Consider the following 24,993-nt stretch of genomic DNA (forward strand, 5'->3'; position numbering starts at 1 on the left):
AGCTCCCACAGCCAGAGCACTGCACCCACGTGTGCGTGGTTAATCAGACATCATTTGATGGTTGAGAAGATGCCTCTTTTTACCTAGATGAAGAGCTTTTTTTTCTTCTCCTTCCTCTCGGTCACTACTGCTGGCTGTTCCTTTGTCTTGAGCTCTGTGGAATGCTGGTGTGATGCAGTGCAGCAAGTGTGACGACCTTTAGCCAACTTGCAGCATCTGCAGCAACCAAGGGTTCCCAAATTGCTTCAGCTGAGAAAGACAGAGTAAAAAGTTCTGACGCACAGTCCCAGAACTCATGGTGTGTCTTTGGAGGAGACTGAGCTAGGTTGTTTCATTTATCAGAAGGCATTTCAACATGGAACGCGCCATCAATCTGCCTGACAGCATCTCCAGCAGCTCTCTGAAACTGTGCCAGCAGCAGAGCTGGGTTACCTCTGGGCCAAGGCTGCTGCAACACCTGCTTTTTCTACTTACAGAGCTGGACGAACCATCTGCAGCCAACGCAACCCTGCTTGCGTTGGTTTCTCCATTGCTGTTTTTAGTGGAGTGGGGGCATGAAATTCATCAGCAATCCTACACTGCTCCCAACAGACAGACTAGGGCCTCTTATCTGCTGATACAAACACTGCCTTGAGCAGAATGCACATAATTATCACTTGGTCAGATCGAGCATCAAGTGCTGTTGCAGCAGTCAGAGCAGAGCAGTGTCCACATTGAGACAGCCAAACAGTAAAGTTCACTGCACACCAACCAAAGTCGATTATTTCAGCTACACATAGAGACAAAACTGGATAACAATCTTGCAGCCAAAACCTTAAGGGCCTAACAATACTCATATCCAGAGCAATGCTGGTGTAATAATGATGTAAATCAACCCCCTCAAACAGAGCCATCCTGTGTGCCTTACATTGATCCCATATTACCTGAGCTTCGACTTAACCTTGGAGTAGAGGGGATTTTCACCTTAGTTTTTATATATACATTTTTAAATGCAGATGCTGCAGCAGCAATGACTATATTTAATATTCAATCTTCCTGAGCATTCCTGCAGCAATGAGTTCCACAGAATCCATTGAACTTAAGGACTTACCCCTTTCTTTGTAATGGCACGAGTTCACAAACCAGGCAAATTAAGTTGTGACTCCCCATTATGGTGAAACCCTCTGGCTTCCAGAGAGATCAATAGGGAAAAGAAACAGGCCACCAGTACCCTACAGAATCCCATAAAATCCTGCTGATTCACAGTGCAAAACGCCGAGCAGCACAGGGAGGCTTGGGGGAATGGCAATAGGTCCTCAGCATCTGCATTGTGAAGGAGTCAAAAGACATGTCTATTGGGCACGTCAGCTGCTTCCTGTGCAAGCTGCTTCTCTGCAGTGAGTGAAAGACAGTTAATCCCTCAATGGAAGTGGGATCAGCTTCCTTGCATCTACCCTTCAGTAAAAGCACGAGCCCAGGCACTTACTAAGCTGATGTACTGTAACTCAATATACAGTATCTGGTTTATGTGGCTTACATAAATACAGCATTCCAACTTCCAAAGAATTCACAAGCAGGTGATTTTGCCATCCTCAGACTGGGTTTTCCAAAGCCTGCTATGGCTAAGGGGACAGTTTTGCACAAAAAGATTAAGAAAAAAAAACCCATGGAAGTTTTCTACCCTTGTTCATGAGAGGGCTGCTTCCACATTCCAGCACTGAACCATCACACACCTGGCTGCCACATCTTCCTGTCCCACCTTCCCCAGCCAGGCTCCCTAAGGAGGCACTAAGCGCAAAAGGAGACTTCAAAAGAAACGAGGACAACTTTTCTTTGTCCTCTTAAGGAAACATTTAGTGATTGCCTTTACTTTCAACTGTTCTTTCTTCTCTGGGCAGGTGCTGAGAGATGAGGCCTTAGTGAGCAGACTGATTAAAACAAGTATCAAATGTTTGGAGACAATGTGTAATACAACCAACACTCACGGTACCACGTGAGAAATACAATTAAAAAGATTGCCCCGTGCCTACAGTGCTATCATTTCAAGCCCCACACATTACAATTAAAAACCATTTATGGCAGTCTAAATTCTGCTCTCTGCTATGGCAGTGTGAACTCGGAAGCAATCCTCTGCAAATGAACACAGCTATCTTGGATTTACGTTAGCAGATACTGAATTTGAATCTGTATTCACCTTTTTTCTAAGCTGTCCCTTAAATACTAATATACCTTTTTTTTTTAAAACCAAAGTTAATTAGAACTAAGTTTCACAGGCAATAACAGTTGTATGACAGTAGAGTATTTTTGCAGCATTTTAGCCTCCCAGATGTTCTCAGGTGTCCTGGAGCTTGAGCAGTGACAAACCCGTGCAAAGTCTGTCCACTTGCCTTGAGCTGCAATTGCATGACCCATGTGCAAATGAGCTTTCAAATCACTCTGACCATTTGTTCCAACGCCTCCACATCCCCCAACCCCACGCATCCTGTGCCTGAACTACCTACTGTATCTTGAGCTTGTCTGTACTATAATAGGATGAAGACTTGGGGAGGAGGAATGCTGTCTAGAAGAGGTGCGTAACAAGGGAAAAAGTAGCTCTAACAGAATAGCAACATCATAGGAACACAGAGAGGCATTGTTGCAGGCCAAGTAATCCTGTGACACGCTACTGTCAGTCATAGCTCGACACCCTGCTGGGCCAGCAAGACATCAAAGCCCACCCCATACCATCTTACATGCTCTTTATCAGCTAATCAGGCTATTCTTCCTGAAATAAAGCTCCGTTAAATCCCCCCTCACAGGGGCATTCCCATCCTGTTGCCCATCTGCTGGTGAGGGTCAGCTGAAGCAGGAGGCAGATCGGTGCTCTGTCCCTGGTGGCTTCTCAAAGCAGGACAATGCTGTCTCCGACTTTCTATTTTAAAATCCTTTCCCCATTCTTTCTTCCTTTTTTTTTTGTTTTTCCTCCCCCCTCCAAAATACATACATGTGCAAGAGATGTCACCAGCCTAGGAACAATTAAGTGGATTAGTGCTTTAATTGCATGGCTAATGGGGTTTGCAGCAGCAATTACATGGAAGGAGTCACAACTGATACCAGGAAAAGAAAGATTTTTCTTCCTTTGAATTATTGCAGTGATTTTACAGGCAAGCCAGAAGTCTGCAGTCCGCTGTCGTGTTGGGGAAGACTGCAAGAGCTTAATGTTATGATCTCAGAAGGGAGGACTATTTGTCTCGTGGAACCACCTCAAAGCACCTAGGGTGGGAGGTACCGAGCATTTTCAGCTCCATCTCAGGGAGAGGAGACCACCTGGGGCTTTTCTCCTCCAGGTTTGACAGGGAATCTCAGATTCCTGATGCAGGAAAGGCACACCTAGGAGACTGGAACAGATGTAAGACAGGGGAGAATGACTGGTATTTGTCAAGGCCAGGAAGGAAGAAGTGTATTGTGAGATAAATCACCACTCACACTGCCTTGGACTACAATAAGGAGAACGGTCAAACTTGAGAAGGGAAAATACTCATTACTCCGCAGTTTCCTTGATGCCTTTATCGCTCCATATACCAACAGCAAGCAATTATGCACACAGCTTTGTCTGAGAGACTTTCCCTAGTCAGGGATGAGGGCAGAGATGCTACTGCAGTTGCTCCCAAGCCAGGAATCACAGATCTGTGTAGGACCGTGTGATTGGAAACGAGGATGTGAATGGAAAACCCTGGCAGCTTCTACTGCAGAAATGTTTGGCTCCAACAGGACAGCTGCTGGAGCTCTGTCACAACCACGGCCTGTGCAAGGCACAGAACCACTCCAATATATGGGAAATCTCATGCTTCGCTCTGGAACAGTGCCTGTGCCCTTCCTGATCCTTCAAAGTAGTTCTGGAGTTAAGTATAAATAAATAAAAGTTAGGCTGCTTCTGCTTGTGTTTCAAGCATTAAAAAAACAGAAAAGGTGCAGCAAAACCCAGGCGAGTCCATGGAGGCACTGCTCCACACTTAATGCCTTCCTTCCAGAAAAGACCATCTTTATCAGAAGCAAAACTACAAAGTGAGCTATTTATTATTATTATTTTTTTTTTAAACTAAATTCACATTCAAATGTTTAACCAAGCTGGTTTAATACACATAATTTTTAGGCATTCTACAGCTGTTGGGGAAAAACAGAGAATTAAGCAATAGCTCAGAGCACAACCTAAGCCAATGGCTCAGCATGATTTAGCCTCTCGGCAATCACATATGAACTCCTGGAGCAACCACAAGAACTTCAGGGAGCAATGCATACCCTGGGTTGGCACATGGCATCCCTTGGCTTGAGAACATCAAGCTGGCCTACCTTTTTGCTTTTAGTTTGGTTTTCTTCTTTGAGTTCGCAGTTGGAAGAGTAGTCAGGTTCTGGGGAGCATCTCTCAGGCCAAAGCTCTTGGCCACATGACCCAGGTGGATAGATCTGATGTGGAAGATGTGCTTGAGGCTTCTGGGATAGGCAGTGTAGGCACAAAGAAAAGACTGCAGTGCTGGGGAGAGAAAAAAAAACAAGTGAATTCTGTTTGCTACTGCATCTTTATATATATATACTTAAAGATTCAGCTGTTCCAGCTGAAAGGACATTGGTCTTGTCCTTTGGGACACCTTCTGGTCAGCAGCTGGTGAATAAGGTTGGTATGTTAAAAATCTGTGAAGGTTGTATATAGCACTGGTACAATCCCATAAGGAGAAGAAAGGTGGTGAAGAAGGGTTAGGAACTGAAACAACACTACATTAAGTTGCATTAGGTTTGCCTCTTGTAAGGATGCCCCTTCTGCCACAGAGGGCAACGTCTGCAGCACATCTCATATGAAGAGTTGCTGACATCAAAAGGTAGCAGAAAGGGGGAAACAGGGAATAGAGGGATGAAGAAAGGGAAATGGAAGCATGGAAGTGGCACAGGAAGGCTCCTCCGATATTACAATCCCAGCAGTCCATGCATTTTTCACCAGTTACTAGATAGTCCCTTATAAATATATGAGAACCAGATGGATTTCCTGACTCATCATCGCTCTGAGAACAGAGCTCACCTTCTCAGAAGGGAAAAATAATAGGATAGCGTACGAATTTTCTCTTTCACATCTTTATATTCCTGTAATGCCCTTCCCTCAGGGCTCATTGCTCCAAAGACAATCATCCACTAATATGAACACCAGCACTGCTCTTCAATGTACCTGTAACATTATACCCAGGTTGTCCTCTTTGCTACAGGGAATACAAGGACTTTCAGTAAGGAAACTCTACAGCTCAGAAAACGCCTCCCCACAATCCCCCGACTGCTCCTCTGCTTCTAAACCTCCTGTGCCTCCCCTCAGCCCTCACCCCAACCAACACCTTCATTTCTCTCTCCCTCTCAGCCCCTGACAGCAGCAAGCTCTAAACTCTAACCTCTCCTGCCCTTGCCTGTTGAGCCACCGGACCAGCAAGTTTGCCCACAGCTTATGTCTAATCTCTTGGCAGCAGCAGGAGATTGGAGTTTATGAACAGTAATAAAAATGTCATTTTAGCAGATCAGCTCCTGGAAGGACCCAGGGAATCCATCAAAGCTCTGTTTACTGAGCAAAGCGAACTCCTTTTCCCAATCGATGAGAAGAAAAGATTGAGTTTTTTTGCACCTTCTTCCCAATTTCACAACGTTACTGTTTTAGAGGCATCTGAACATCAAGAGACCTGTATTTTCCCAAAAAGAGAATGTTAAATTCCAAACACCGAGTCTCACTGTCTCATCTGAAGGCCATCCCTCGGAGGGCTTATAAACCAGCTCACATGCTCTCAACAAACCTGTTCTGCTGCTGCTTTTTTCACAAAGTTATTGGTCGAATTCACCTGCTGTGAGAGGGTGCAACTCCTCAAAAGGAACAACATGAGCTCTCTCCCGCACTGAATCCAGTCCCACTGGAGTTAATATAGCTGTCTTTCTTTCAGCATTTGAAATGGTTGATACTAAAGATCCTGTTATTATGAAGGCTGAGCTCATCTCCCACAGTTCTTCAGATGGCAAAGGCTGCTGGTACTCATTCCCCAGATCACCATTTGAGAATCAAAGTGCCAAAGGCCCCTCACTTCCCAAAGTCCAGCCAGAAAACTGCCAGCCCCAGCGCTGACTCAGAGCATGTGAAAGAGAGACTAATCCAAATCTGAACTAGCAGCCCTGCCACATCAGCAGGGTGAAAGCTCAGCTCATGTAACTGTTTTACCTCTGGGGAGCTCAGAGCTGCTAACGTTCATCACAGCACCCATGAGATTTAAATGAAGACCCAACAGCAGCCCTAGGAGATGCATGCTGGTCTGGGGAGATTTCAGATTTGCACTGATATATTAGAATGGATTTAGGATTTCCTCTCTCTTTTTCAATGGAATTGTAGTTGTGGAAAGACAAAGGGAAAAACCAAAGAACTACACAGGGTGGAGGTCAGATAGGTTTGTGGATAATGGCTGGATATGCTGGTGGGGACATTTTGCCACTGTTCAGAGCATGTGGGAATAGGAAGGAAGAACGCATCAAAACCACCACCAACACAGGCTTTGTGCCACAGCAGTGGGTTCCTGTAACGCTGCTGTGCCTCTGCACATAGCAGTGCTGAGGACAGAGAGGGTGAGAGCAGCTGCTCAACTACCAACCACAAACAGTGGTTTGCTTCCCTACCTTCCTGTAACCACAGCAGCATGAAGGTTCCGAAGAATGAGCTCTGCCTGTCACTGCAGCTTCAGAGCAGCACACCTCTCACCACGTAAGACCTCAGCTTTCCAAAAAGGGCTCCACACTCCATGAAGTTTGTCCTTCAGAAAGCAGGGCTCAGCCACAGCTCTCCTCCCATGCTATCGCACTGCTGGTCAGTCAATCAAGTTTGAAGGGCAGCACTTTCTCTGAACTATCTGAGTTAGAAAAATATGGATCTGAAGGGCAGAAGGGATGAGCGGGCAGGGAGCCACTCGCCTTCTGAAAGCAAGCTGCAATCAAAACACTGCTTATTAACATTGACTGGGTCAGAAAATGGGGAAAAAGAGAAAAAGAGAGAAACAAATGCATCTCTGGCACAGTTTCCAATTGATTGTCTGCCATGAAAGCAAAAGCCAGCTGCCATGTTAATTATTCATGATGCCTGGCGCAGAGAGGAGGAAGAGGGGGTTTATGGAAGCCACTCAGCAGTGGAAAATTTGCATATGTAGATAGTGGAATAGGAAAAGAGGAAAAGAGGAAAATAGGAAAAGCTTGGGGTTGAGGTCAGCAACAAGTGCATATGGAATGTGTGTGTGTGTGATTACCTGCAGTGACATATGCTGGATAAACAGCCTACAGAGGTTTTCTGAGTGCAATCAAAAAAGTTTTGCTAACATTCAGAAAAAACATCCCCTTTGACCTCTTTAACAGGTCCAATCACATCTCTTGATTTCATACAATTGTAATGCTGAATGTAAATTCTACGTGGAGAACAGCCTCCTCGTGCTCTGTTACATGACAACATCGTACAGCTCAAAGGCCAACTTCCCCCCTTGTTTCTGGACCACTTAGCATGTGACTTTTGTTGTATATGCAGTACAGTTCCCACCACATCTCTGTCAAGTTTCCCATCTTCTTCCCCAAATCCACCTCACTTGTTTTTTTTTTAGAGAAGCAGAAGGAAAAAGCTTCTGGGGCTGCACAGTCACAGCAGCTGCATATCTGACCAGGCAAAGATGGATACATAGTCTGCAGGTTTATTCCTAGGTACAATTATTATTAAATCCACCCTGGTTTTTTTCTACTTCCTGCTTGCTTTTGCATGCAGTTGTGATCTCCCATTTTTCTCCCATCCCACACAGCAACAACCAGCCTGAGAGCTGCTCCTAAGACATCCTGCCATACAGCTTTCAAACATCCACGGTGCAAAACTGAAAGCACCAAGCAGGTATTGCACAGGCTGACCTTCCCAGAGCAACACACTCTCTGTTCGCTCAAGTGATTGGGTCAGAGCCCTCAGATGTGAATCCTGCTGAAAGCCAAGACTAAACCTCATTTGCACTTAATATGGGAATGCGAGAAATTAACATGTAATATCATCACAAAGCCTTCTGGGTCCATCCCAACCCCCTGCAGGGCCCAACGGACCCAAAAAGGTTTCTTCCAATCCTGAAGCAAACCATAGGAGCTTACGAGCCCCACTCCTAGAATGGAATAATGGAGAAGAAATGCACCGACCTTTTTTGGCCCACTGGATGGTCCCCTCACTGGAGTGAACATAATTCTCAAATTTTGTCTGCAGGACCGTGGCCCGCTCCCGGACTTCCTGAGGATCCACACCATAGGATTTCTACAAGGGAGGATTAGAGGAAAGAGAGAATTTGAGTCAGGAATAATGAAGCAGTTTACAATAGATTTAATAACAGTAAAATCACACAGTAACCACCCAGGGGCCAACAAAGGTAATCCTCTCAATATTACTAGAGGAAAAAAAAAATTATAGATAAAGACGTTAAAGTCAAAGCAGCCAGTAAGCACTCCATGGTGAGGAGAGCAAATCAGTTTTAATTTTGTGTTTTCTAACATCTTTCACGTTTCTTTTTCCCCTCTTTTTTTTTTTCTTTTTCTTTTTTTCTCCTCTGATTCAACAGGCCAGATACCACTGCTCATTTCCCCTGCCGTTATTTGGAGTAACTCTCCACAGGCTCCATGCCAGCCTCACCAGACTTGAGCTTTTTTTCTTAGGACTTTCAGATTGATGTTTCAAGCTCTCCTGAGTAGCCCCCCACAGCACCTGGCCCCTTCTTAGCATGCACAGGACAAGAGATCTACATTCATGTCCATGCCTGATTGGACCAAATTCAGCACCTGAGAACAAACCTAGCTACAATGAACTTCTCATTACTGATGGCTACATGAAGTTTCCTCATTGTCAACAAGGCATATGTAACTAATCGTTATCACACAATTCCTCTAGGGTAAGATAAGTCCTGTGCACCAAATGTGTGGCAGAAGAAACTTCCTTAAACCAAAAAGGCAATCTGGAATGTGCTCAAGGTTTCCCATCATTGGACTGTAGGATTTGGTTCAGGAAATGGAGAGCAAACACTGCAGGGAACGAGCCATTACTAGGAGGAGGAAAGAGGTTAGCTCTATTTCTAAGCTACCAAGGCAGAGGAAATGGGGACCAGAAGAAAACATTTTCGATGGCAAGTTGACAGCAAAGTGCAAAGTCAAGCATCCATGGATACAAACCTCCCTCAAGAAAGGACCACAACTCTCAAAAGCTACTCAAACAGGAACCAGCATCCAAGCTGGAGCACATGAGCCAACACAGTAATTTGATGCTGGTCAACCCCTCATCTTCCTCCCCAGCATATCTAATGCTGCTCAAACCCTCACTTCCCTCTGCCCTGCTGCCAGTCCAGAGGTGCCACGTCGCGCTGACTGGGAACCCTGAGGACTGTGGAAGCCAGGCAGTGCTGCTGACACCCGATGCAAAAAGCTCTGCTGACCCAGATCTGTTGCTCTGTATCCTAACAGAAAACCCACCCGCAGAAAGACCCCAAGTGCAGTTCAAAGTCCCTGCACAGTGCCTTCCTTGGAACTTGAGATCCCACTGCTCCCAGCCACTGCATCATCCTCCAGTGAAACAAACACATACAGGGAACAGAATTCCTGCTCTCCCCCTGCCTGAACTACCTGTACCTCCAGCAAAATCAACGCTGGTGTTTTAAGGCCTTGTAAGAGGCTCCCAGTTTGCCAGTCTCTGCTCTCCATCTCCCAGTGCACCGCAGAGATGGCCAATACAGACTGCTTCGTCGTCATCTTCTGGTTCGACTTAACACACTCCTATTAATCAGCTGAGACAGTTTCCAGTCGAGGGGCCTCTGTAAGGGTTTAATAAACTACAAGTGGTGCTGCCTTCTCCAAGTGGACACTCGTCATTGTGACTAACAAGTTTCCACTGACGTGAAACATAAAACTTTCTCCCACCCGCCCGCTCCTCCTAGCCCCCATCACTTTTCTTTTGTTAAGCCTCCTGGCAGCACAAAGTGTCACCTTCCCAGCGTTTTTTAATATGAATGTGAAATTAGTGAGGTTTGCCCTTTCCCCTGGCGGACAGAATCCTCTGTTATTAAAAAGTAAAGCACTTTAATAATGAAAACTTTTTCTCTTTTTCCTGTGTTTTAACTGTTTAAAATTAATGAGAAGGGCATAACGGTTGTCAAAGCGATATTGAAAGCCGGGTAGCCTGGACCGAATAAGCACGAAAATCCCTCCAGAGTGTTAAATAAACAGTGCTTCAGCCCCTTCTGAATCCCTCTGTTGGTTATTGTATACATTCTGTAACAGCACTCAGAATAGATCTGAGCACCGGGGAGGCAGAAAGGTTTCAGAATTCCAATAAAGGCCTCAAATTAAAGACAGCCTGGTGCGAATTCCAGGAGAAAATTAAAGAGACCTCAAGCTTAAGTGACAGGTGACTTGCTTCTGTGTCACAACTGTCAGGGGATTTAGTGATAATATGGCAATATATTACAAAGGACTTTTCTTATTCCCCCCTTTAGGTTTCAAAATGAGGCATCTCTTCTTCCTGGTGCTGGGGGAAAAAAAAAGTAAGACAAAAATGAGGGATAAAGAACTAGGTGCATAATTTCCAAAGTGTGAGGTCAGTCCAAGAGAAATAAATGAAAAAAGCAAATGGCAGGAAACATAATGTACTCACAAAACAGCTTCTCCCCTCCTCCCATCTCCACCTTGTCTTTTATCCCCTCCAGCCCCTTGAGACAGATCTCATTTTAAAATTGCCCCCTAATGGGCATGAAAAAAAAATATCTGTGTTTGATTCCTGCCTTCCAGAGAGGATCATCTTAAAAAATAATTTAAAAAAACCCCGAAAATCTAAATTTAAAACTGTCTCAGAGCCAAACTGAAAATAAAACCAGTGCACCATGCGAGTGTCTGGGCAGATCAAACAGAGCAGTGCTACTGGAAGTGTACTGGAAACCAAGCCCTATGCTCTACAAGCTTTAATCCTGCTTGTGCCCAGGTTCAGGCAAGCAGGACAATTAATTTGAGACCCTTACAGCTTTTTCAAGGCCCAGAAGATAAAAGCCAACTCCAGAGGTTTGCTTGATCTAGTCTCCACATAGATGAATTTGTTACATCCTTTAAGTAATAAGCATGATTGTCATTATGGAGAACTAGTGGGATAGAAGAGCATTTTCTAGCCTGTATTTGCTTGGAATGAACCTATTCTGGCAGATCCCTAACCACTAGCATAACCTGCGATCAATAACAGCATCTATCATCTCTAAGAAGAAAAAGGCCTGGCCATAACGTGACTTAACCAGCTCAGGACACTGGGGAACCTCCCCACAGCTACGCTTGGAAAAGGCACACTTACCACTTTCAGAAGAAACTTGTGATTATAAAGACTGAAGCTTTCAGGTTTGGGAGGTGAGGGTAAGAACTGAAAGCCTCTCACTTCATTAGGAGGTTTGTTAATGGTGGAAAGGACAGAAACTCAATAAAACCAGGCTGAGGTGGAGAAATTCTCTTTCTTAAAGCAGGAAGGAAAAAAAAAAAAAAAACCAGCCCCAAACCCTGGCTATAACATCTCCTGCTTCCATTATACTTCAAAACAAAATGAAGGATTTTGTTTTAATAACAACTTTTTACTAACCTCCACACACCTCCTCCAGAACTCACCAAGTCCCCCTGCCCCCCTCGATAAAAGTTGAAAGATCAAATTTATTCTCTTTGTAGGCAGGTGAACATTCACACACCCAGACATAGCCACATATATATTTTATACACCTAAATATAAAATATACATTTTACAGGCACTTCAGCTTGCTCCCTGGCTGCACACAGAAGCCCAAAAAATGCACGTTCCAACGGGGTTCTTGTAATGGACTTCAGTTGAGGCAATGAGAACCGAAGAGCATCGTAATGAGATTCCTGTGTGCACAACTATAATATATACATGACTCAATGCATGGAGAGCTGATAAGCAAAGCTAACTCTCTCTCGAATGGGAACATCACAACTAGATCAGGTTCAGCTCCTCGTAACAAGACCTCCTTCACTCTCTGTCCTATGCAGCGTCCATTGCATTCCCAGCTTACTCTGCTGCCTTTACAGCAAACTTAGGGAATTTAATAGAGATTAACCTTCCTTAAAACTTGGTAACGTGTCCCTGCAACAGCTGAGAAAGCGTTAGACCTCTTACAGAGCCTCTGATGGTAATAAAATAGAACTCAACATCCTTGATTGCATTTAGTATATTTTTCAAGTAATTCCTCAAGAAGCCCATGTGATATTGATAGGCCTACTGCAATCTCATCCCCATTAAACCGCAGAGATTTCTTTTCCATCAACTATTTCTCACTCTCAGAACTGTAAGATTCTGAGTCATATCAAAATTGATAATTCTGTATTTTTAAGTCCTCACAGTAGATTCAGACCATCCTACAGCCAGAGTGGATCTATCACAGCTCCAGTGCAGTCAACAGCCAAATACCATTCACTTTGAAGGCAGAGGGAAAAGAGAAGTTCAATCCTACTTTTGACTGCAGGTGAAAGGAATCAGCTCCTGTTTATGCACAGTACCTGGCATGACAGGGCATGGCTAGGCAGCAGCACCCAGCAAAAAAAAATGAGAATAACAACTGTTTTCCAAATACATTTTGTTGTTGTTTGTGTATTCCTTTGTTTTTGTTTTGAGAAGAGTAAGAAAGGCAAAAAAAAGAGTATTTAAGTCAGACTATTTTACACTTATATGTGCAGAGTATGTTGCAATTTGAAAGCATGGTAGAAATACAAATTCTATCAGTCCTGCTACTAACCAGGCTTACTAGCCAGAAAAGGACACAAAAAGCTATTTTAAATAATTCCTGCATTAACAAAGCACATCTACACTTCTATGTATTTGCTGAACCAGCTGACAGACCATGCCATAAGCATGTTCCAAACATCTAAAATAGAGGATGTATGGTGATTTCAGTGAAAAGCTCAGAGCTTGAAGTACAGCTGTGTCTCATAGCAGCCACAGATGCGGCTTTCTGTGAAATGCAGGGCATTAAGGAAAACAGCAACTTCCAAAAGCATATCTACCAAAACCACCACAGTTCTTAACAGCCATCTGCAGGAAATGAGAAGGCACTGGACAGGCTGTAGGCTCACGTGTGTTAAAGCAGAAAGAACAATCAGGCAAAACTGCAACAAGAGGAAAGAAAAAAGCACTCTGCAAAATGCTTGAAGCATTCTTGACTGAAAGTTCCTCAAGGATTTAATTCCACAGAATGCAGAAACACCCCAGCCATCAGTTGCAAATGACTGAATGCTGTGAATTAGCAAACTGACGGCAGACCCAAAGTTTGCAGAAATCAATGAAAAGATGTCTGTCAGCCCAGCAAGATTTGTTTCAGGCTCCAAGTAAATACAGGTAATAATTAAAAAGCCTACACAGCACATCACCAAATACATTTTGCTCATTTCTTCGGAACGATTTTATGTTATTTGCCATCTCCAACAGTTATAGTGCAGAAAAGCCAAGCAGAAGAGAAGCAATGTGGGCAAAAAATAATAATAAAAAAAAAAACTTTTGCAGCCAGAAAGCTTTACTGTCTGCTACAAAATATTTGCTGAAGAGTTAGAAAGAACTGGTTTTTGGACAGCAGGTTAAAGATTGGACAACTGTGACATAAGGCAATTCTATGATTATTTGCATTGCCTGACATGATGGATATACCAACCACCACACCACAAAGACGGAAGCTAAGGGAGGAATATTTATGATGTTTAACTGGTAAAAGAAAATGGCAGCAATTCCAAATCAGGAAACTCACCTTGCTTCCTGGTCTGTGCAGCCTGAAGCGATCGTCTTTCATCAGGGTGGATAAGACCTTCTCCATCTTTATCTCTGAGACACTGAAGCAGCAAAGACAAAACAAACTTGCAATTTATTCTGAATAAGAAACTAAAGGCTGATAATGGATGCCAAGATAGGAGGTGATACTCAACCTTCATCCAAAGAAGGAAAGTGTTTATGGGGAAACAACAGGATCAAAAGGAACTTCTCCTACGAAGCCAACTCTTCTCTTCCACACAGTCACATCGTACCCCACTTATGTCACTCCAACCTCTTTCTCCATTGCTGGACTCAGAGCCCAGAAATACTCCTCCTGATGGACCTACTCTCACATTCATTTACTGCTTCAAAAGCCAGTTCTGATACCAAACACACAGTTTGATTTTCTTTTCCATTCTGAGGACTCACCCTCTTTCTCCCTCGGCACAAGTATAAAACCAAAGCCCTGCACATTAGGGACTTAAAATACTTTATTTTTTTTTTTTAACATTTTTTTTTTAAATAAAGGCAACTCAGTTAGCTATCCCTAGCCATGTTTCACACTGGGCATTTATTTCCATTCTACCTCACATTCTCCCTGTTGCTTCAACCAGATGATTTATTCTCTAGCCCTGCTTGCTTGCAAGACACTGCTGGCCTACTGCTATGGCCTAGATACCAATGAATTCTTAAGAGCCAGCTTCATTTTAAAGCATGCAAGTGGTCCCATCCAGAGACACATGTAAAGGAGATGAGATATCCTTCGTCCTCTTTAACACTGTCTTGTGGGGCACACACACACCAGGTGACACAGCACAGGAACAGCTGTGCAGCTTCAGGCAATTAATAGCATGCCTGCATCCAAACTGGGCCCCATTTCCAAGGGAATTGCTCGAATAATAAAAGTTGAGGTTTGTGGGTCCAAGTTTTCCAGTCGCTGCATTTCAGCGGTGGGCAAAGGTCATCTCTAGAAAAAGAGATTCTTTCCCTTTTTTATACCAGAGTAAATAATAAATACTGCATGGAAGCCAAGGAGTTCATTGGGGTTTACTAGAGGGTAAGGAAGAGATAAATCTTGGGGGCCCAGCACTCCTCAGATTCCCAGATCTCACATGGTCAGACAGATGCAGGCAGTTTCTGAAAGCAGGCACTGATGATTTTCTACGAAGTACCGAAACAAATTGTACCAACAAGGATCTTCCTTTTCTCTTCACTCAGAGATCTCAAAACTCCTGGTAAGGAGGAATGAATAATTCCTTGCTATGTTCTGCATTACAACAGGATGCAGTGTCCTTTCCACTTAAAGCAACAAATACCTTTTTCCTGCAATCTGCACTTCCAACCTCCACTGGCTCATCATCACAACGCAACTAAAGGAAGAGAGATGGTCTGCAGAGTCACCCAGCCTCAGAGGCACGGGCGAACGTGGCCGTAAGATATCCTACATGGGAGAGGAGCCCCATCTCTGTGCAGCTGGGATTCTCAGTACACAAATTCCTCCACAGGGGATGCAGAGAGGGCTAGGGGAGAGATGGAGAGCAAGGGAAATGGAGCATAAAATGACAACTGAGGGTTTCTGTTTGTTTTTGAAAAGTGCAACAGTAAATTAAAACATAAATGGCAACCGCTTAAGCAAGTGAAAAGTGTACCTCCCCATCCCCCCAAGGTTTCTTTGACACAGCTATGAATGAAAACGTCAAACCTCTGACATTGATTTGTCTGATATGTCACCCCCTCGCCGATCCTCCCCTCTCGCGGCGCACTGCCAGCTCGCAGCCTAACAGATATGTGAACTCGGTTCTCAGCGGGGAGCAGCATGTGAGGGGAGCAGGGGAGGGGGAGCACAACGTGGAGAAGGGAGAGAAATGACTCGTGCCTTCACGGTGATGCTCCCTCCTTTATAAATTAGTTAGGCCTCCCGTTAGGAGATAAAGAAATTATCTGATAGCTGTCGAGGCAGGCGCTGCTAGATTGCAGTTGAAGGAACTAAAAGAGACATAAGCAAAAAAAAAGAAAAAAAAGTAAACCTTACTGACTTTCTGCTGCTTCTTGCCTCTTCCCTATAGAGGAAAATGTGTTAGTTATGCTGAGACAGAATGTTTTGGAGTCTAACCTTTAAAAAGAAAAAGAAAAATGGGGAAATGCACACAAAACATCAGCATGCATGAACACACAGCTGGACAGAGGAGCCACAACTTCAAGCCACACAAAGACTGAAAAGAAAGTTACAGAGGCACACGGCTTCCTTGAGACCCATTGGGAATTTCTGATCTCAGCAGAGCCAAAGTGAGATCGTTTTGGCAACGGCTAAAGCTGCTTTTCCACAGTGGAAGCCAAGGAGAGGCTTCAGGTACTGGTGAAAATTAATTGCGAGCGATTTCCAATTTCAAAGGCAGTCATCCCTAATTCCGAAGTGGATTTTCATCCAGGAACAAAGCCACGTCTGCTCTCATTACTTCCGACTCTCAACACTTCTGGACTTACTCCCATGCATGCTGGGGTGGGTGGAGGGGTTTAAAAAAACCTCTGGGTCAGATCCTCACCTCCTGTAAATCAGTGTGGCACTAACTCATTTACACCAGCTGAAGATGGCAGGGACCTGTCTCGTGCTTTGTCTTCTCACAAATACATATTTTATGAAGTATTTACATTTCAATAAACCTCGCGGGAATTTCATTTATAAAAGGAAAAAAAAAAATTAAAAACAATTCACAGCGCACGCTGAAACCAACACAAAACAAAAGGCTAAGAATTAAAAACGACACGAATTCTGGTAACTCGTGCAGCCCGGGTCAAAAGCTGTGAAGACCCAGGATAAAGAAAAAAAATTACCAGTGCTGAAGAGGATCGGTGACAGCCCAACACATGCTGTCTTTCAGCCTCGCACTGAATTAAATTGTCAGGATTATCACCATAATGCTCTGTTTATGAAGAGTAACGGCAATTTGTGCTGATGGCACTCGCTGCCTTCAGCTTCGAGCTGCCTTCCTGCATCTTCTCTGTAATTCATCAGCTCTCTCTTCTTGCCGCTGTCCCTTCTCACACCGTGCACTGCTACGTAGGAAGAGCAGAGGACACATGACTGCAAACAGGCCGAATCGCCCACCCATGCCAATTAGACACTGATTTTCTCCCATCTGAAGACAGAGGTCAAAGGCAGAAAAATCACACTCCTTTTTTTCGGCAGTCCCTTATCTCCAGGGCAGCAAGTTTTATGACGAACATAAAACAAACAAGAGAAGACAATCCCTGGAGTTGTTTGGACGTACTGATTTGAGAAGCAGAGAAAAAATATTCACATAAAGCTCTCCCTTACACACTGAGCACAGTCTTCTAGATTGCTGAAGAACGGTGGCTAGCTCAACAACAGGTCTTCTCAGCAGATATAATTAGCAGTGTGAGTGAGTGACACTGCTTCTTAAACTTGTTAAAAAAATCCAGCAAAAGTGGATAAAAGCATTAACAATTAAAAAAAAAAAAAAGGAAGTTTTCCTCTCCTTCCTCCAACCCTTCCCAAATATTATAAAGTGGAAAAATACAACTTTCTACTTGGAGTTAAAAATTCACAATTATGTGGGATTTCACCTTTAAATGTCAGTGCTGTTTGTTACATGAAAAAAAACCCTGTCAGCTTAGCCCTCCATGTCTTGCTGGTGTCTGCTTAATAGATAGTTACCTGGGATGATGGATGGCTCTTTGTTAGACCACTAAATGGCTCGCAGCCTAGAATAAGCCCGTATTTACTGCCAACATTTGTTTGTTTCAAGGATGCAAAACCAAATTCGGCTCCAAGCAGCTCCACCCGACATAAACACAACAAATAAAAGAGAACTAATCTGTGCATGAGTTTACAGGACTCCACCAACACTAGAACAACACTAAAGGGACTCTATTCAGCTGCTGCTCTGAAATGCCAAAGAGACAGCAATGCAGGAAGCAAGAGCAGTCGCATCTCCAGTTGCCTGCTGGGGAGGCTTGGGACCTGGTAATGCTCCCTGCTAGCAATACTGAAGGTTTTTTATCCCCACAAAGGGACCACTGTGCAAGGAGACCTGGACTGAAATATCATAGCATGCCAGCCATCAAGTAGCAGCCCAAAGAGCAGTCAGCTCCCTCACCAGCCTGGCTTTGCTCTCCTTATTGCCTGTTCCCGAGTCCTGGCCACAGCCGGTGTGAGAGAAGCATTCTCAGCCAGCCTGGAAACACACCCCACTTTAGGTCTGTTGAGTCCCCCCCACCCCTTTGCCTTCCAGGACCATACTGGGCACTGACCACTCACAGAAACCTCTTCTATTTTTGCCACAAGGCACTTACACAACATATCTGGGCCAATTACCTGCCAGATACGACCCACTGCTCCCCAGCTATTTCTCTGCCGGATCTCTCCTGAAGAGAAAGCACAATCTCTGACAATATGGTGCTATGCAGGCAGATGGCCAGCTAGCATTTGACAGGCTCATTTGACTTGTGATCTCCGCATAGCCACAACTTGAACCCAGGGCCACAGAGATAACAACCAAACGCAAAGGATCTCCGACTCCCATCTCCTCCGTGCCCCTCACCACACACACACACACACACACACACACACACTCATACAATCTGCCAGCCAGATGATTTTCCACACGCATCCCCCTCTCCTTTTACCAGTCTGGGGCTGGTTCTGGATCACAAGAATTAATAAATTCTTATTAAAACCTGCACGAAGCTACAGTCCCGCTGAAAGCGCCACGGAAGGTTAATTAGCAAGGATGAGCTGAAACTTTTGTTCGCGTTTCTGACTCACTTAATCTTGTGAGAAGCCAGCAAGCTGACATATTCTGCCTCCGAAGGCGCCAGGACAAGCAGGCTGTTCCCGTGACAGCCAATCCGAGCCGTCCTCCCGATCCGGTGGATGTATTCCGCAGGTGAAGCTGGAGCGTTATACTTCAAAAAGGGAACATGAGAAGGGAAGGGAGGAATTAACAGAACACAGCATGTTAATTATAAACGAGACGCTCGGTCTGCTCGTCTGAAACAAAGGGGATCTCAGCAAAACCCACCTGCTGTACCTCCCTCGGAATCAGTCTGTTTATCAAGAGCCCATTGGACTCATCTCTGTAACCATCACTCAACCCCCTCAGCCGCAGCAGTTTTTTGACATGTGAATGTGACACATTGGCCAACTTTCAGATAATAGGACACTTTTCCCCATCTCAGTGTCTCTCTTTGCCTTTTACATTTTATTTCTATACAGGCACATCAGGAATCTGTTTGCTTCTCCATCTCAAAAAATAAATTCTCACTAAATCCTCTAACCAAGCAAAGCCCATCAGTACCCATACAGAGTGGGATGCCACCTGTGCTGCATTTAGGAGAAAAGCCATGCAATTAAATATGGCCAATCTAAATTTGGCTATGTTTTTGTTGTGATTAAAGCAAATCATAGGTAGTTTTTGGATAGAAGAAGCCTAAGAGAGATGTGATATTAAGTCCTTTGGGCAGCATATGATACAGGTAGCAGTTGTCTTTCCATCTATGACTGTGAGTCCAAACTGAGATGTTGCTTAAAGGCCCCCACCCAACCCCAGTAGAGCAGTGCCTCTCATTTACTTGACTGAGAAAATGCCCAGCTATTTGCAAGGTCTGATAAAGGGTGACATATTTCCCTCCCTTCAGCCCTCCCCCATTCTTTCTCCCCCTCCTTTCCTAGAAAAATGAACATGCACAGAGATACTGCTCAGAAATGAGCCCTCAGCAGTTTAACTGGAAAAAAACCAACAACCAAAGCCCACTCTAGTGTTTATACCTGTGCCCTCTGGCAAAGTTTCTACTGGCTAGAGGTGTGAGTAAGATGCTGTGAGCAATCTAATTGCTCCCTGCAGGTCCTTGCTCTTGGACACAGCTCTCAGGACAGCTGAGATTTCGCCTTCTGGACACACAGAAGTCTCCCAGGGCTCGAGGTAATTTGCACTGCGTTCTAACACTGGCAACTATATCTTTGGTAAATTATATTAATATACAGATCTGGGAATTAAAGACTTTACTTCCCCAGCCTTCTCTGACGAGCTAGCTGCTACAAAATCTTTTCATTTTTAAAAACACTAAATTCAAATCAAATTTGTTACCTGATGAGGTAGAAATTAAAAGGTTGTTTCACCAATGCTTTGTGCCCTGTTCTTTTTACCCACGTGTCACTTGATACACGAGAATCTCTAAATCAGTTTTCCCCAGTTCAACTAACTTTCTTTTAATTATCGATCTTTTGCAAAAAATGAAATGCTTCATGCCCCCAGATTCCTCTTTGAAGTGACAGGCTGCTATTTTTAAGGTTCAATCCATCTCTCTTAGTTTCAAGGCTTTTTTTTAAAGACAATATTTCTGTCAACAGCAATGCAGCGTTGGTGTGGGTTTTTGTTTGTTTTTGAAGGAGAAATCTGGACTATACAGTTCTACTGAAAGCTGAATGCTTACAGCTAACCCAGTTCCAATCCAGTAAAGCCCAACCTGAAGCACTCAGACCAATACACAGATGCAGTCAGAAATACATGGGTCTCCCACACCTGAGGCATCAGCACAAAGACAAGTCAACTTCAGAATGAGGGTCTGGACTGGAAAGGGAGTTCATTTAAGCAGGACTGCACTTAATGCACACACACACATACATACACAGCAAACCTACCTGCACAATCCACATGACTTGAGGCAGGTCTAGTCCACGTGCTGCGACGTCCTTTAAAATGAACAAGGAAATTATCAAGTGAAAATGCTTCACAGGTCTCAGCAAATTAAGAACTCTGCCGGGACAGTGATTATGCTGGGGAACAACTGGCTGCACAAATAGGAATTTTACGTGCCTGTTTTTGGGTGAGATGGGCTGGAGGTCACAACTAGTAAAGAGCTTTAAATATAAGGGAGACTGTTATCAGGTTAACACAATGAAAAGCATTCCACTACCATGGGCCAAAGCTTGGAGAATATAAAAACAACTCTTTCAGGAGAGTGGTGTTGAATTAACAGTCCCTTTGCATTACATCAGAGGGTCAACTACCTTAATGGTACCGACACCTTTGGTTCTTCAGTCTGTTTCATTGATGAAACAGACCCACTTGAGGCATATACCACCCAAACAACAAGAGAGGCAGAATTAAAACCCTGGAAGGCAATACTGCCACTGAGCAAACTTTTGCAACTCTAAGAACTAAAACCAGGTTACTAATGACGAAAAGGAAAACGGCCACAAAACAAGTGATTAGAGATCCTAATGATCCTAGGCCTGGAGTACAACATCTAAAAGTGCACGGATCTCCACCAAGAACTAAGAGTGTCCTAAGTGATGATATGAAGCTGAGGAGCAGGAGACTTGCAGGTCACCTGGTGCTGTGATTAGAAAAGAAAAAAAAAGAAAAAAAAAGGGGCAGCAAAGAATTTGGTAGAAGCTGCAGGAAGCTGAAGGACAGCCCAAGGGGAGGAGACTCCAGCCATGCTTTAGATTTTCACCAGTCTGGTTTTAATTTGGAGAAACAAAACTCAGTCCTGAAGAAAACAGTCTGAAGTGACTGACATTCACATGGTTTGATGTGCCAGCTGGTGAGAAAACCCATCAACTTGGAGAAGGGCTTGAGTGAGACCCTTTAGTTATCTACAGACAAGTGCAGCTCAAAAATATATCCTGTCGGAGAAGAAACAGTTTAAATACTGTTCAAAATGGAGAGATAGCAGAAGCGTGCTTCAGTGTCCCTTCTTGATGCTCTGTTCATTAGCAACGTCCTCACATACTCCTTGGATTTTACATTCACCACGCACAGTAACAGAGCAGGTGTGCAGATTTAACTCTGTTAGGTAATGTTTCGGAACATGTGTATCTTTTAGCTAGTCGCAAAATAGAATATATTAAGAATGTAAGCAGGAGCTTAATGTACTAAAAATGTGTCAGCCACCCACTGAAGTGTTTTCATGTGACTCCCACACACGTTAAAAGACGAGGAAGCTGATGTTTTGGCAGCGAAGACCTTTCCATGAGCTCTAGCCAGGCTGCTTTGTGGCTCCAAGTGCAGTAAAGGAGGAGACAGTTTCCACAGCTCCCACTCTGAAATAATATGTACTTCCACTCCAACACGCTCATTAAGAAATGACTTGTTCCCAGAGTCAGATGAACAGATGTACAAAAAGCCATTTAAAGGAGGCTGGAGAAAATAAATCAAGAGAAGTCAGAGAACAGCAGTTACTGGGATAACAAGATTATGAACTCTACAGCACAATCAGATAGGAGTGCTGATGTCTGATTTTGCTGGTTCTGCTATGCACTTCCACGCTGACAAGTCTTTGGTCTTCTCCTGTTCTGTGCTCTTTCTCACACCTAGCAGTATAGGGAAGGCTGTAGCTGAGCAGAGGGCTCTGACCTTGGGACAAGGGCAGCTTACCTGAAACATGCAGATAACCAAGCTATCCTTGTGGTCACAAGCACACAGCTCCTACACAGGGACAACAGCAGAGAAAGGGACCTGCCCTCTCAACCATCAGGACCATTTCCTTCCTCTTCTACGATACCTTTTCTCAACACATCTGGCTGGGAAACCACTACTGCAGACACCATTGTTTCCAAGTACATTTTGCCAAAGGAAGAAGAACAGTTGAAAGGTTAACCAAAATCATGATGAAGAGCCAGGGACGTTTCAGGAGGAGGCTCTCTGCCATCATCAGCCCCGCATTCGCTATTGCTTTCACAATGCCACCAACTCCATTCAGCTGTTACTGACATGTATCAGCAGCTATTCTCTTGGGGTTTAACTTGGCTTTCTTTCAGAAGTGTCTTGGGATTCACTGGTAATTGGAGTGTTTTGCAAACTCTCAAAGATTTCTCAGTATCAGTCCACCTGCGTCTCCTGTAGCTCCTTTTTCACAAAGACCCTGGTAGGCAGCAGCAGGGTAGAATTAGGATTAAAAGTTTGAGATGATTTGCCTTCTGCTGAGGAAGGCATGAGCTTCTCGCTTCTCACATCTTTAGAAAAAACACTTTTGGGTCGTTGTATCAGGAAAGAGAATACAGCTCAAACAACAATTATCCTGTTCTACTAGCACTACATTTATTTCCTACACAGAAGCACTAACCTGCTGCCAATGCTCTTTCAAGAAACCTGACAGATTTCCAATTCGCTACTTTCACTTCTTCCCCATTGTCCCAGACAGCATTATCCCTCCCATATATTTCTCACACCACCATTCCTTAATAACAGGGAAATGAAGAATATGACACCTGATTGATGACATCGCCGCTGTTTCCTCTCAATGAGCAGTGAGAGGGAGAACTGAATGCCCATCTCACAGGAGCAAGGAGAAAGAAACCACTCCAGCATAATTTTAAAGAAAACCCTGATGCCAACCAAATCATAACCTGAAGCCTTCACCACATTCCTGCCCCGATCCCAACTGCAAGTCAAAGAATGGCACAATTTAAAAATCCAGCCTACCTGAAGACTTGCAGAAATGCTGAAATTCCTGCTACTAACAATGCACATCAGCAGCCCATCCTCATGGCACGACAGAGGTGTGAGGGAGAGAGAAAGGGGTTGGATGCAAGGGAACAAAGGGCAGAAACCCCATACAGAGAGCAAAGGGTATTGCTGCAGAATATCAGAAACAGCGCAGCCACAAAACTTTTGCAGTGGCCTTCGCTGCTCACAATCTAATTAGGGCAAAGGAAATTGCTAAAGTTGCTTTTGAAAGACACTCAATGGTGAGGTCTTGAAGGCCCTGAGCTTGACAATTGGCTGCCTACATGAGGCCTAGAAGTACAGATGGAAGGCAGCTTTCTCAGGTGCCAGGCTGTCAGTTGGATTAAAATGACTCATTTATTTACCAAAGAACCTCACAAAGTGCTTTAGCTAACAGGCAGAGAGGGCCTAACGGCTCTCCAAGCTGGGGAAGAAGCTCTCGCGCCTTCCCGGCCTGCCAAAAGTCATTACTGCCGAGTGTGGAAAGCCATCAGCAGGGTAGAGACCCCCGTCGGCAGGGTGACAGATTGGGCTGCGTAATCAGAGGAGGAAGGAGAGAGCACAGAAGCTGTCAGAGGCGAAAGCTCTTGGCTGGGGCCGCCAGAAAACTGGCAAGATGAGTTAGCGTGACTGAGTAAACAGCAAACAATCTCCAAATGATCTTTCCTCTCTCCCTGGAAGAGATGAACTTGTTTAAAAGGCACATCCCAAAGGAAGCCGCAAAGAACTTCAGTGAAGGAGAGAGAAATAAATCTGGATGAGACCCTCTGAGATGCACAGCCCTTCTTTATTTTCCTGTCTGCACAAAATATTTCATGGTCTGTACTAATATACATATGACATAGAGCAAATTAATAAAAGGAACAGCAGGTCCCGTTGCTTACTGGAGCGGAAAGATGGGTGGAGAACATGGCATAAGGGACAAGGGAAGGACAGTAACATTATTTGTGCAGCTCTTTTGTGAGCCAAGTTTCAAAATTTCGCAGGCACCAAACGTGGTTTTGCAGTGAAGAGAGCAGATCCACCTCACTGCAGATTTTTGCTGATATGAATAAAAGCATTTAAAAAAAACAAACAAAAAAAGCAATGCCCTCGGAGGCAGGAGGTGATCATAGTGCCTGGCTGCCCTTTGGACATCTGCGTTGGGGAGGCACCTGTAATGTGGGACTAGTGCAAAGCCTATCTCTATATTAAGGCGTCCATATGGTCCCCATTACTGTGGTAACAGGCCACCTCCTGGTTTCAATGCATTTGTCCTCCCAACATCTCTGTAAGACAGAAGAGTGCTACTATCCCCATTTTACAGATGGGGAACTGAAGCGCAGAGATTATTTTGGCCTAGACATACAACTTACTGTACTTAACATGGTAACCATGTGCCAGCTGAGCCATAGTAACTGTAGCTGTCAGGATTTGCATCCCTACCTTGCAGTAAATGCAAAGTAGCTTAGACCAAAAATGAAAAAGGGTTATGATAAATGCATCACCTTACACTACTCTCTTCACTGCAACCAAAGCTAATACACATTAACTCCCATTTATGACAGGTCAGGAGCAAACGCACAACTATCATCACTCAGTTGACATGTGGCTACCTGCCCTGTCATCACAATTCCTCGTCCACTTGTATGGAGCCTGTGGCATAGCAAGAAATCAAGCCACATCTCCAGTGTCTCAAGAAGGGAATCCCATCCACTGGGATTTCTTTACTTAACTTTTTTT

General features: G+C 44.3%; 1 protein-coding gene across 1 annotated transcript in view; it reads right to left on the reverse strand.

Annotated features, from left to right (window-relative positions):
• Positions 1–24,993, reverse strand: part of DDX31 (DEAD-box helicase 31) — a 42,556-nt gene that overhangs the window by 3,869 nt on the left and 13,694 nt on the right. Inside the window, exons 15-19 of the mRNA XM_048965647.1 lie at positions 20,460–20,510; positions 18,585–18,724; positions 13,797–13,878; positions 8,179–8,290; positions 4,309–4,489 (exon numbers count right to left, since the gene is read on the reverse strand). Coding sequence (XP_048821604.1) covers positions 4,309–4,489; positions 8,179–8,290; positions 13,797–13,878; positions 18,585–18,724; positions 20,460–20,510 — 566 coding nt within the window. The remainder of the gene's footprint in view (positions 1–4,308; positions 4,490–8,178; positions 8,291–13,796; positions 13,879–18,584; positions 18,725–20,459; positions 20,511–24,993) is intronic.

This window comes from Lagopus muta, chromosome 19 (assembly GCF_023343835.1).
Source record: "Lagopus muta isolate bLagMut1 chromosome 19, bLagMut1 primary, whole genome shotgun sequence".
In the NCBI taxonomy this organism is placed as follows: Eukaryota; Metazoa; Chordata; class Aves; order Galliformes; family Phasianidae; genus Lagopus; species Lagopus muta.